At 40.0% G+C, this 12,930-nt stretch overlaps 1 protein-coding gene across 1 annotated transcript; it reads right to left on the bottom strand.

Moving 5' to 3' along the window:
• Positions 1 to 695: 695 nt before the first annotated feature.
• On the bottom strand, positions 696 to 12,552 carry LOC116059565 (dual specificity mitogen-activated protein kinase kinase 6-like). The gene is made up of 12 exons (XM_031312740.2): positions 12,205 to 12,552; positions 8,670 to 8,739; positions 8,292 to 8,340; positions 8,079 to 8,192; positions 7,712 to 7,831; positions 7,492 to 7,608; positions 5,112 to 5,163; positions 4,868 to 4,995; positions 4,241 to 4,318; positions 3,324 to 3,463; positions 3,021 to 3,066; positions 696 to 2,729 (listed from the first exon to the last, which is right to left on the bottom strand). Exons 1-12 carry the CDS (start codon positions 12,221 to 12,223, stop codon positions 2,652 to 2,654), a joined length of 1,011 nt encoding a protein of 336 aa, XP_031168600.1. The 5' UTR covers positions 12,224 to 12,552; the 3' UTR covers positions 696 to 2,651.
• Positions 12,553 to 12,930: the final 378 nt, after the last annotated feature.

Raw genomic sequence — 12,930 nt, 5'->3', positions numbered from 1 at the left:
TCACACTACAGGCTGTAGGTGGTGCCAGAGGAGCCAGATTTTTTTTAAATTACCTGCTTCATGTAGTTCTACTCGAACATAGGGTCAGTTTCAGCAAATATGACAGAACTTTAGTCTTACCTACTGCACCTTTAACTTCCTAAAACAGCTGGGTGCTATAGTTTTTAGTACACGTAACTCAAACAGGACTGGATGGCATATTTGGAATGAAAACAGCCCTGCATTTGTGTTAGTGGGGGTATGTTGCTTCAGGTACCAGTGAGATGAAATACAATCCAAGATGTTCAAGAAGTGGCTTCATGACTTTGAAGGCTTTTCAGATGTTAAAACGCTGCATTTATATGACTCGGACACATTTTTACACTTTTGTCACAATGATTGTGAGTTAAAGATTAGAAATTTTTATTATATTATATTATATATTTATTATATATATATATATATATATATATATATATATATATATATATATATATATATATATATATATATATATATATATATATATATATATATATATATATATTTCATTGTTGGTTATGGTCTTTTAATGGCAATAAGAAAAATATAGAATATAGCCAGCCTTATCCTTTAAACTTAGATGGCGTAATCTCTGCATTACCCACATGAACAGGAACTACTTTTTTAAATTGCTAAACCAGCATTAATCACAAAAATAAATCTATAAACGGACATACTGAACAATAAAGCCTTTATTTTTTTGTCTTTCCACAGTTCAAGTTTGTCAGTCCCACCCAATGAAAAGGTGGCAAATAGAGTGAAGGAGTAAGAGGTAGAGCAAGTGTTCCATTCTCATTGTGATCCGCGTAAAACTCACTTATACACACCAAGGGAATGGCCATCCAAAGAAGGCTGACTAAAAACAAAAAAGGGGGAAAAAATAGCAGCTTCTTTGTGATGTTGCAAGCTTTCCCTTATTTTTCACAATCATAAATACTCCTAATTCACTGACTTTTGATAAAGGTTGCACTACAGTGTAAACCAGAGACGATGAGTGCTAGCCATGAACTGAACACTATCGTCATCATCACAATCACCATCACAGTCTGAACACTTGGGAGTGGGGAAACTGCCACATGGCAAGGGCCTCTTTCTGAGTATCCAAGGTGAAGGGGCTCTGCATAGTATGTTCAGAGAGAAGAAATAATGGATGCCCACCATGGACCGAAAACAGGCTCTCGGTCCGGCACTCAAGGAGAGTACGACCTGGGGAATAATAAATGGGGCCGTCTCCGCATGAAGGAGGGCGCAGAAACCTGAGCAGTGGAGCCTGACAGCACATCAGTCCAAAATAGGTGTACGATAGTCAGCTGGCCCTGTGAGTACAAGTGTTTGTGTATGCGTGTCACACTGCATTAAAACTAACTACTACCAACAACTACCACTCATCTGCACTGCCAAGTTAGGACAGTGCCATGTTACATTAAAAAAAGGAGAGTATTTACATCTTCAACACATAAATTATTTCCCTAACATACTGCCTGTGTAATGCATAATAAGGTCTCTGGAAAAAACAAACAAACATAAGTGCCTCATATGAAAAGACTATGTTGACTCCAGAATTAGAAACTGTAGGCTAAGGGATGAGTTTAAATGCTGCTGAAATAAAATCAAAATGCAGGCCAGAACACGTCCAAAAAGAAAAGAAAAAAAACACAATTAATGCAGTAATTCATGAGAACGATTCGCAAAATGGCACACAGAAAGAGAGAAAGCTGCGAGCTTTAAAAGGCAACCCCTGAATACTTTCAGAAAGTTAACAATGGCAGCGCTGAAGCCGACTCATTAATACCCAAGAAAGAAGACGACGAGTACAAAGGGGTCACTGCATGAAGATCGTCAGCTCGGATCACTATCGGATCAGGTGATATGGTACGTTTTACATTCCTGCCTCACGCCGCCAAGAGATCTAGAAATGACTTGCAACTCTCTGGTCCAGAATGTGACCTTTGACATTTCTTACATGTTTTGTCTCAGCCCTGGAGCCTCCCGCGGCCCAGCCCGTGACAACTGCAGCCCCTGCACTGACCAATCACCTCAGGGCAGAACCAGGTCAAAATGATCACCTGATGCCAACTGACAAATAAGGCCCTAGTTCGGTAAAATTCACACCTGTCGACGATATACAGTATCAAAACTCTGTATAATGAGAAAACATACAAACTCATATGCAAATTCAGCTTTCAATACACAACAACATAAACATTAACTGTTGGTTTTGCAGATGAAATTCAAAGTATTCATACAATGTGTCACAAAGAAATGATGGGTGGCTCTGTCCATTCTGAAGAGAGAGATAGAAAGGGGCAGTGGGGCAAAAACAAAAAAGAACAAGACAAAAAAAAAACACAAATCTGGTTCAGTTCATATTTGTCATGTTGAATAATTGCACACACAGGAAGCTTTGAGGAGCGAATTAAACCTCTCCAGTTGGTTTTTGACCGTACAAGTTCATATTACCACCACTGTCCCACTCCAGTGCTGGTGGGCTCTTTGGGTCATCCCCCTGTTGTGTGTGGGTGCATGAGAGTCTGTCATTCCAGTGAGTTTAAAAAAAAAAAGGTAGGCCATTGGTTCGTTTGCCGAGAGGTCCCGCCTACCCTGATGGGCTGGGGCCAGGAGGGAGCCCATCACTCATCCAGGATGACCTTGACAAAACTGGCCACGTCTGTGTCTTTGGAGTCATGCACGGTGAAAAACGGATGTTGCTGCATCAAAAGAAGCAAAAAACAATTGGGAATTTGTTCTTAAATGGCAAAAAATAATCTAAGGATGTTGTTATTTATTTATTTTTTTAAATACACACATCATAGTCTAAGTGGGTTCACTGGGTAAGTCTGGCCTCTTGTGGACAAAAGCAAGAACCAGAGCACACTGATCATTACAGCAGGGATGTAGATAGTGGCAATGGACATAGTAGCATAATAATATTTGTCATTTGTGTTATTGTTGTTGTTGTTTTGGGGTAAATAGAGAAAAATAATCTTAAAACTACTAACCATTAATTCTGTATAAGCTGGTCGCTCATTTGGCTTCTTTCTTAAGCTGTAAAAACAAAGAGATAAATGCAAAAGTAAGAAAAACAGCAAATACCAAAATATAAATGTATTATAACTTTATATAAAACACCTAAAAATATCAGCTCCACATTTACTGTACTGATGCCACCCCTTTAGTAAACAAAAAGCAAACAGTGACCCCTGCTGGGCCTCAGTGCCACTTTTGTTTTTACAGAATGGTGAATGGGGAGCATAACGTTGAGGAAATAACACTACACGTTTGTCATCGGGCGCGAGACTCACCACTGGGAGATGAAGTCTACAAACTCTGGGGAGAAACGGTCGGCGGGCAACTGTGGAGATGGCTCGTCCACCACCTGTTTGAGCTGCTGGAACGGGGTGCCCCATGAGTCGTAGGGGAATTTCAAAATGGCCAGCTCAATCTAGGACAGAGAAAAGCTGATTTAACAAGGACTGTACATGTTTGAGCTAAATTACATGACGCCATGTTATTATTGTGGTCACAGCTCAGTGCAATGCTTGCTAAAGCTAGGTGAGTAATACTGATCAACTGCAACTCAAACTATTGACTTTTTCAATTACAAAATGTTTTACTCTCCTGTTAAAAGTTCAACAATATGTTTGAATGTTTGTACTATTATATCCTATTATATGTAAATTATTTCAATCTGTAAGCAATGTTATATAATAACTGAGGACAACATGGACTACTTCTGATCTGGCTTCCATATGGCACAGGTATCCAAACTGTCAACGGTCACCATGACTCGGCATTAGTGCCGTTTGGAAATATGAGTTACCTCTAATGGGATCTCCTTTGACATTGGTTTAGTAAATGTAATTATCACATCATAATAATCATGGTGACAAAATATACTTTTGTTGGGAGTGCAAAATAACATGAAGTTGTATATTATTGGAGCATTATGAATGTAAAGAAAAAAAAAACAAGGTACTCATCAGAGCCTGAACTGAGAGTGGGCAGAATGGAAAGTAGTTCAACTTTCTTACTGCTGGGAAATACTTCTGCATTTGTTTTTATTGTGCACTTCAGCCATGTTTCTATCCACACTTAAACTAAATAAAAGAACAGTGAGAGCTAGTGGACGTGCAAAGGGCAGCAATAACATGGATTAATTTCCCTAAAACGTATCACAAATGAGATGAAGAGCCACATTCTGATATCCAAGCCGACTCACCATCGTGATACCAAGACTCCAGATGTCTGACTTGACACTGTAGCCTTTCTGGTTGAGGTCGGGGTTGATCCGCTCAGGCTGAAATGGAAATTATTAGCAACAGATTAAGTACCACCACTATCTGAAAATCATTTGAACAATAATTAAACTGTACTTTTTAGATACAAGGTTTGCTGAACTATTTCAAAATGTATTGTCTAAACATAGACAAAAAAGAAGGAATTAGAATAATAAATACAAACTAATGGAAGCTATTTCAATGTCAGACATGAATTAAAAAGAACAATCAAATAATTAAAGAGGCATGTAAAGATGAGAATAAGTGTGATTGGGTGTTTTTCAAGAGGGTTTAAAATAACGCACTGGTTTTGTGGGCATACATTTGAGGCAAATGTTTGATGTGAAATGTTTGATTGTAGCTTAAGGGTTAGGACAGTAGAGGCCTGATTACTATCAGTCTATGGTCTAGATTTCAAAATGGTTATGGAGCTCCTGGCCTGTGGATTTCTGGTTTAACTTCAACTAATGCGGAGCTCCAAGACCACAGACACCAGTCAATTTCTATAGAATCCTTATTTAAATCTCAGCTAGCCGGTACCAGAAGTCTCTTCCCCAGTCCCCACTTACCGCCATGTAGGGCTTGCAGCCTGCATCCATTGTTTTAGCCACAGAGTCCACCAGGTGGCCACTGATGCCAAAGTCGCACATTTTCACTTGGCCCTGAGTGTTGATCAGAACATTGGAGGGCTTCACATCTGGAGAGGGACATTGTTGTGAAAAATGATGAAAGAGAACATAGCAAACCAACAACGAGAAACATCACCAGGAAACCAAAAACTATACACTGATTATACACTGATGATCTGATTACCTCTGTGTATCACTGACAGGTTACTGTGCAGATGCTCTAATGCCTTGACAATCTGTGGAGTGAACAGAGAAAATGAAGGAAAAAGATTGAATTCTTTAGGAAATATTTTCAAGAACTTTAGATGTAGATGATTTCTCAGTTATGAGTATTTTACATGCACCTTACTAAAACAATATTTAGAAAATATCACAGAGATTAAATATTTGTTTTATTATCTGCTCATTGTTGGGTGTGGTGAGGTAATTTCCCTGGAGTCGCACATATTTTATGAAGCAACACAACCAAATAACTATGGGATGCAGCCTCAGCCCACAGAGCTATTTCCAAGAAGTTAAAAAAGAAGGGGAAAAAAAGGCAAATGATTTGTTCAACAGAAATGTAAAAATTACAATTAGTGGTTTTGGGAGGTGTCGCGCAATGTGACCATTTCCTGGGGAGCAATAGTTTATTGCTCTGTCCAACACTTCAGAGCATTTTCGGCTATATCGCTGGTTGCCAGAGATGGGGACTCGAGTCTGAGACTCGGACTCGAGTCGCACAAACAGTGACTTAAGACTTGACTTGCGACTCGACCCAAAAGACTTCAGACTTGACTCGGACTCGAGCTTTGAGACTCATCAACCTGTTTTCATGCAATTATTGCTTTTAAAATCTAAATTCATTCATGCATTTCTATTTTCTTTTACTAGTGCATATATACGTTGGGGAAACGTATGACGAGCTGCATGTCCCCTGCCCTTTGTCATAATGTGCAACGTAACACATGCGCTATGTCTATGTGCACTCACATATCAAAAAATGCATTGAGGATGGCGACACCAAGTACTCCCGGAGTTGTGCCTTTTGTCATTAGTTTTGCTTTCAATAACTTCGTAAACAGTGGCAGTAAGCGAACAGCTACATGCGAGGTGTGTGGCACCAAGATAAATGATGCCGGATCAACAACGTTGAATTTCATCAGGCATCTCAAAACGCATCCAGCCAGGTCAGTCACTTGCTAATGTGAAAGAGACGTTACATTTAGCATATATCGTCACAGGTAACAAGCTAACCATCGCAAAGTGTTGTGCTAATGCTGGGAACAGGCAAATTGTATCTTTATAGTTGTATCCATATGATGTGACAGACTTAGGTTAATATTCCACCAGGTCCGAGGGCTAGAGGGATGTGTTAAGTAGCAGAAGATTAGACTATACAATGTCCTAAATTGGAGACCCAATGCAAGTTCTGGATATAACAAAATGAAGCTAGTTCCATTAAAGCATACGTGATATTTTTTCCATCACAAGTTCACATCCACTCTTGGCTGCAGTGCCCACATTTTATTTCAGAAAAAAAAAACCATGATAGAAACGTTTATTATTACTTTAGCTGTTTCCCCCACAGAACACTACACGTCAGTTTTATGCAGATTTTATTAGTGGCAAGCGAAATAATTTCCCATACCAAAATGTTGAAAAATACAGTTATGAAACAGTTCTTAATTTGTGTTTCTTCAGATTGCAGATTGACCCCATAAAGTTATCCTACAGCTGATTTTGATACTGTACTGTATGGATGGTAGCTACAGGACATGCTTTGAAATCATAAGATTTAACAATACATTGTTAGGGACAGATCAGATGGCCAGAGACTTGAGACTTGATTTGGACTCGTGGCAAAAGACTTGACTTGAACTTGCCCCTCAAAGACTTGAGACTTGACTTGGACTTCCAAAAAATGACTTATGAACATCTCTGCTGGTTGCCTGGCAACCTCACAGGGATGACAAGACTGCAGAAAGCAACTGCGTCTGGCTGTTCACCAAGAAACAATTGCAGCACATTAACTCCCCGTAAAACCACAAATAATTGTTTTGCTATAAGACACAAAGTAAATATGCCTACTTTTCCAAAATGCTTGACTATTCCTCTAAGGTAGGCTACATGTAAACGCACTTGATCTTAGTGCAGGGTTCATACGCATTTAACCAATACTTTTCCATGACTTTTTGGCAAATTTCCATGACTATGTATTCCTGAAAATGTCAGTGGACATTATACAATAAGAATAAAAATCTGTGTTAAAGTTTACCCTCAGAGGTTTAACAATAAAATGAAGGACAATTTATGTGGTTTATAGTGAGATTCGTAATATCGCACCCCGAATAGAACGTTGAGGTTAAGACAACGTGAAAATACATTTATTAATCACATATTATTATGCTGTGTTAAAAAAAATTCCATGACTTTTCCAAAACTTTCTGCGTCTTTTTATGTTTCCAAAACCTTTCCAGGCCTGGAATTAGCATTTTTCAAATTCCATAACTTTTCCAGTTTTTTTCAAAACGTATGAACCCTGTTAGTGACACTTATAGTGTAAAATATGGGACAGGACTTACTGCTACAGTGATCTTGCCCAAGATGTCCTCAGGGATGTTTTTGCCTTTCTCAATGACCTTCTTGTAGAACTTATCCAGAGATGTGTCCATCAGCTCCATACAGATCCAAACGTCACCCTGAAAAAAAATAAAAATAAAAAGATACCACCCAAAAATAAGAATAAGATCACACACTCAACATACCACATGTAGGAGTTCATACATGTCATATTTAATTTACCTCTCTGAAGAGGGCGCCATAGAAGGTCACAGTGAAGAAGCAGTCCACTGTCCTCATCGAAATGTCCAAGTCCATCAGAAGCCTCTTCTGCTCCAGAGTGTTGACGGTGGCACGAATCCTCTGGGAAGACAGACATCACAGATTGGACTGCCAGTGTCATCAGCGGGCAGATATATAGCTTAAATCAAATGGTGTCTTGTGTCCTAAACCCACCTCAATATAACATGTCATAGATCCAATACATCTCATCCAAATGTTTACAAGTTGAGCTCATATGTTGAATACATCTATGAGTCATGGTACTATTTTAAAAAAAGCATCGTGCATTTACAGATCAGGTAACCTGAGTAGCAGCTTCCCAGCCCACCTTGACAGCCATGATTACACCACTGGGCACATGTTTCATCTTGTCCACCACCCCGTACGCTCCCCTGCCCAGCTCTTCAATCTGCTCCAAGTCATCGGCCTTCACCACAAAGTTCTGGAGAGAGGAGGCAGAAGTTACATTAATGTACGTGTTCAGAAAAGCAAAACAAAAACATAAGAGCGTGTTTTCAGAGGGATACAGAGCCAACTTTACCTGATCTCCAATTGTGACGCAAGCTTTCGAGTCAAGATCTCGAGGAGGCCTGCAGGGAGAGCAACAGCGTGTGGTCAGAGAAATTGTGCATGTTTATAAGAGCAATTTATTAGATTCCGTTGAAGCAAACATTGACTCCAGTCCATGCTAAAACCAATAAATGCAATTCTGAAATGCCACAAACACACCTTTGGCATTTCTGTACTGTATTTCTCTTATTGGCTGACCTATACGCTGCTACAGATATACTGTAGCTGCAATAAGCTAATGCCGGTCCGATATGTTGTCCAAGCCATTTTTGCATTCTAGCTCTAATTTTGAGACCTTCTTACGATGGTATGGCTGCTGTCACTACCCAATTGTAAAAAGGAACCTTACGCTGCTGCTGCTGGTGTGGGCTGTGCAAACACTTCTTTGGCCAGCTTCAGCCCAGGGTTCTTCTTCTTCCCTTAGAGACAAGAAATTAGAAAACCATTACCACAGTGTTTTGTAGATGAACTAAGGGCATACATACATACATACATACATACATACATACATACATGAGTTTTTTTCATGGTTACCATCAATTTGCAGTTGTCTCTGACACAAACTGCAGCAAATGATCAGTTATCTATCTGGAGATTAGGTGTACTCAAAGCTGAGGCCCTGCAATAGGGAGAAGGTGGACTGAATGACTAATCGACATTGGTATGATGACTCAAATAGAAGGGAGGGAGTGCAGGGGAAGATTTATTTTTTTGTTTTTACTGCTACCAAATCAACTATCAATGGGTTTCCGTTTAGTCTCTTTTTTTTTTTTAATCTCAAGTTTAGTTTCATCTTTTTATGTATTGGAGTATGGTGCTGTAAACAGTGCAGCTCTTGGACCTTTCTGTGTTAAACCAGTGACAGCAGTCCATTCATAAACACGGTTTACCAGCAGCCTCTGGAACTTCCCATAAGGGGCTGCGAGTCCCTGCCAGAATGACACAGCTACTGGGCCTACTAGCAGCAAAACAGGAAAAACAACCTCAACTTTTCTTGACACGGACACTCGTGTTCAACATGTTCGCTCTTGTTGCAAGGTCGACAGGAAAAACAGAACACTTTTCTTGACCTTTATCTGTGTGTGCTTGGAGGACTTGGCCACAATTGAACCCACTGGGATATGATGAGAAACAGTTCAGACCTGGCTGGTTATTTCCTGTTCTTGTCCTGCTGCTGGCAGGCTCGGGTTGGGCTGTGCAATTATTCTACCCCAGTTCAGAGAAACTGGTTTAATGCACAAGCACCTTCACTTTGGAACACATTCAACAGCTCTCATTATTACTGTACAGTTGTGTTTGCTATTGAATGAGTCACAATACTCCAGAGGGGAGGAAGTATGATTGGGTAAACCCCTCCTTGCTAGATTAAGCTGGAAGGGAAGTGAAGTGAAGTTGCAAAGATTTTAGATGCTAAGGCCTACCACTGAAACGTCAGACAGGTCCATTTTGTGCTACAGCCCTAAAATAGGCCAACAGTGTCTGGACAGACTATGGTAGTCTCATGTGGTAGGGAGAGACTGAAGTGTGATTTACTCACACATGCTCAGTCAAAAATAGATTTTGTGTTTCCTCTGTGTGGGATAAAGTACGAGCACTCAAAGCCTTCCGATGACCTGACAAATAAGAGCCTTTTGTTCATGGACCAAAATTAGTGTAGCACACGAACTTGGCAGTAGAACATCATCTGACAGGCCAAGATGTTCGAGATATCTAGGAAACTACCAAAATTGTACTACACACATGCATTTCTTTGTTTCAATTGAGTCTGAGTTACTGCTCAGATTTAATTGACATATTTACTGTGAAAATGGATTTGAAATACTAGCTCCTCTCAGGTAACAGTGTATGGTGTGTGCAGTGAACCTGTAGCTGGGAGTGTTTGGTGGGATATGACTCACAGCCAGTCAGACTGCACACATCTGCTTAAAACACAACAACTGTCAGGACCCTTTGGGAAATATGATGTCACTTCACTTGGCCTGCTTGGTGTCCCTGTGAGGGCCAACTTCACAACAGCTTTCTGCTGCAAGACCTGCCTGGTCCTGGAACTGAGCCTGATACAACCTCAGCTGCAGTCAAAGTATATTGGGCTAGCACAGGAAAAAATACATATACACAGATACCATTTTCCAGTGCTCGTCCATAGTCAGTGGTATATCATGAAATTGAACATTTTGTGCACTGAAACCTTGTTTTATATCTAAATATAGCACAAGTTGCATTCTGCTTTTTTTTTTTTTAAACAATCCCCACACTGCACATTTTTTTCTCACATGGGTAGAGGTTTATTAAGCTTAAGTATTTGTCATTTTATTGATCATTGTGTCTTAATCAAATCAATATGTTTGCTGTGTTGGAGTTATCAGTATCAGCTACTACAGACAGTAGCAGTGAACTGGTGCCCTTTTACAGGAAATGCAGTAACTCTTCGAAAACCAAAGGGTGTTCAGTGGAAACTATCAAGAGTGCAGTAATACATACGCAATGTTAACAAGAATTTCTGGATTGTGCATTGGATCAAAGTGTCAATAGCTGTGTGGCGAGTCACCATCATGAAGCTTCAGCCACAGAGTGGGTCCATATACAGAAAAGGATGACTCAAGCACATAATCTTCCACACCATCCTATCAGTGCTTTTATGGAGAACCCAATCTCCAAACATGCCTCAGCAATACCATGAACAGCCCTGCAATGCACTTAGACCCACTCCTTCCTTGATCACGGAAGGCACAACTCCTTGTAGTAGCCAGAAAAAAAGGAGAAAGAAAAAACACTTTCACAAAGACACATCAGGCCTGCTTTGGTGCAGACAATAATTACAGCAAAAAACCTGTGTAGCAGCTATGGAGAATCTGCTTGCAGCCAGTGAACTGTCAACAAAGAGAGGCTGCACTAGGTATTGGTGCTGCAAGTCAAAACATGCCATGGTAGGCCAAAGGCTGTGATTGCCTGAGTAGGACCCAGCCAATCTACACAGCCCTCTCAAAACAGTGTGTACTCCCGACCATGGTAACGCTAGTATGATTGTGTAACAGCACAAGTGGTGCACTTGAAATGTAAATTGACATCATCATCATGCTCTGCGTGTGTGTGTGTATGTGTGACGCAAAGTCAGGACCTTGATTTTTCCAAGGTGTGTATTTTATTCAACAGTACACAATGATTACACAGCCTCGCTGACTGGCGGAAGCCAAGTGTGCGATAGCGCCATGGTTCCTTGGCATCGCCGCCTGTTTTAAAAATAAAGGAATTTCCACCACCGGAGGAAAAAAAAAAATTGCATTTACATGGACGCAGCGCCCCAAATATGTTTGCGCTAACACACTGGTCAAACCAAAAGTACTCAACACAATCGATCAGTCGTGAGTCAGGAGGCCGAAAAATACAAACACCTGTGGTCCCAACGTGCTTCACTTTACCGAAAAAGAGAAACTAATCCCAGCGCGGAGATCTACAGCTGAGGGGCAAGTTGGTTCATAACAGCTTGCCAGATGTCCTTTATTGTCGTGAAAATGGTGTTTTAACAAACCACAACACGGGAACTTAAACGGAAGACGTGAGTGTAGCATTTAGCTAAATTATTAATACTAAAAATATATATATATATATCTATGTATATATATATATAAAATTTAGCACACATCAGTTAGTCTATGAAGAATACTTTCAGACACCACTATGTCTAGAGACTTAGCATAATCATAGAAAGCTGGAAAGACATGCTGGCTAGCTTCTTTTTCCTCCTCTCACACATGCAGCTTTCCACCTGGCAAGGTTACATTTCTCAAACATAGCTAGCTTAATTTCTTCCACGCAAACTGCACCTTGATATTTAAAATATATGCACGGTTGTTTTGAAAAAAAGAGTGGAAAAATCCACTTACCTCCTTTAGACAGAGACATTTCCCCTTTGCTTTGATGAGGGGGAAGGGAAGCACAAAGACTTTTGCCTTTTTTTACTCCCTCCCTCCCTGCATCTAGCCTTACACCCGCTCAGGATCGCTGGCTTGTGCAAAAACTAGCAGCGATTAAAACTAAACGGTTCGTCTTCGTGCAATTTTAGTGCTTCAATCACCAGCTTGCGCGTTCAAAGATCGATTAGCAGATGAATGCACAACTTTAAATAACGTCGGCGCGGGTTGTACAGTTCGAGTTAGTTTGCTAACAAAACCTGCACTTTTAGGGTGGCCAAAGTCTTGACAGCTGAAGGTTCCAACGACGTAATGGCGTATTTCCTACCTCGTGCTAAGCATCATGGGATGTGTAGTTTGAATTGTGTGAGGGCTTTTCTGTAAATAAAGCGCGATTATTTTCCAACAATTACTGTAACTAATAAAACATATTTAACTACAGAAGGATAATTCATTCATTTTACTTCAAAAAATAGTTAATTTTTGAAAATCCAATAAGGGCCAACACATTTTATGTTATTGTCTTTTATTAATATTTTTTTGTTTCAGGATGAAAATCACATACTGGTGTAGTTTATTTAAAAGCAAGATAAAATGCATGGGTAACAATAACTAAGAAAAATAAAACAGTTTACCAAATGATTCACTATCTTGCAAGTCAACTACAGTATACAAAGGAACACTGGCAATGGGATTGCA

This window comes from Sander lucioperca, chromosome 21 (genome assembly GCF_008315115.2).
Source record: "Sander lucioperca isolate FBNREF2018 chromosome 21, SLUC_FBN_1.2, whole genome shotgun sequence".
NCBI lineage: Eukaryota > Metazoa > Chordata > Actinopteri > Perciformes > Percidae > Sander > Sander lucioperca.
This window is presented reverse-complemented; position numbering and strand designations above follow the sequence as displayed.

Bases quoted from the DNA above. Each gene is read 5' to 3' on its own strand.
- LOC116059565 (XM_031312740.2), bottom strand. The intron at 7,832-8,078 runs GTGGGCTGGGAA...CTGTCTTCCCAG, and splicing joins GTGTAATCATGGCTGTCAAG to AGGATTCGTGCCACCGTCAA. The intron at 3,464-4,240 runs GTGAGTCGGCTT...TCTCTGTCCTAG, and splicing joins GGAGTCTTGGTATCACGATG to ATTGAGCTGGCCATTTTGAA.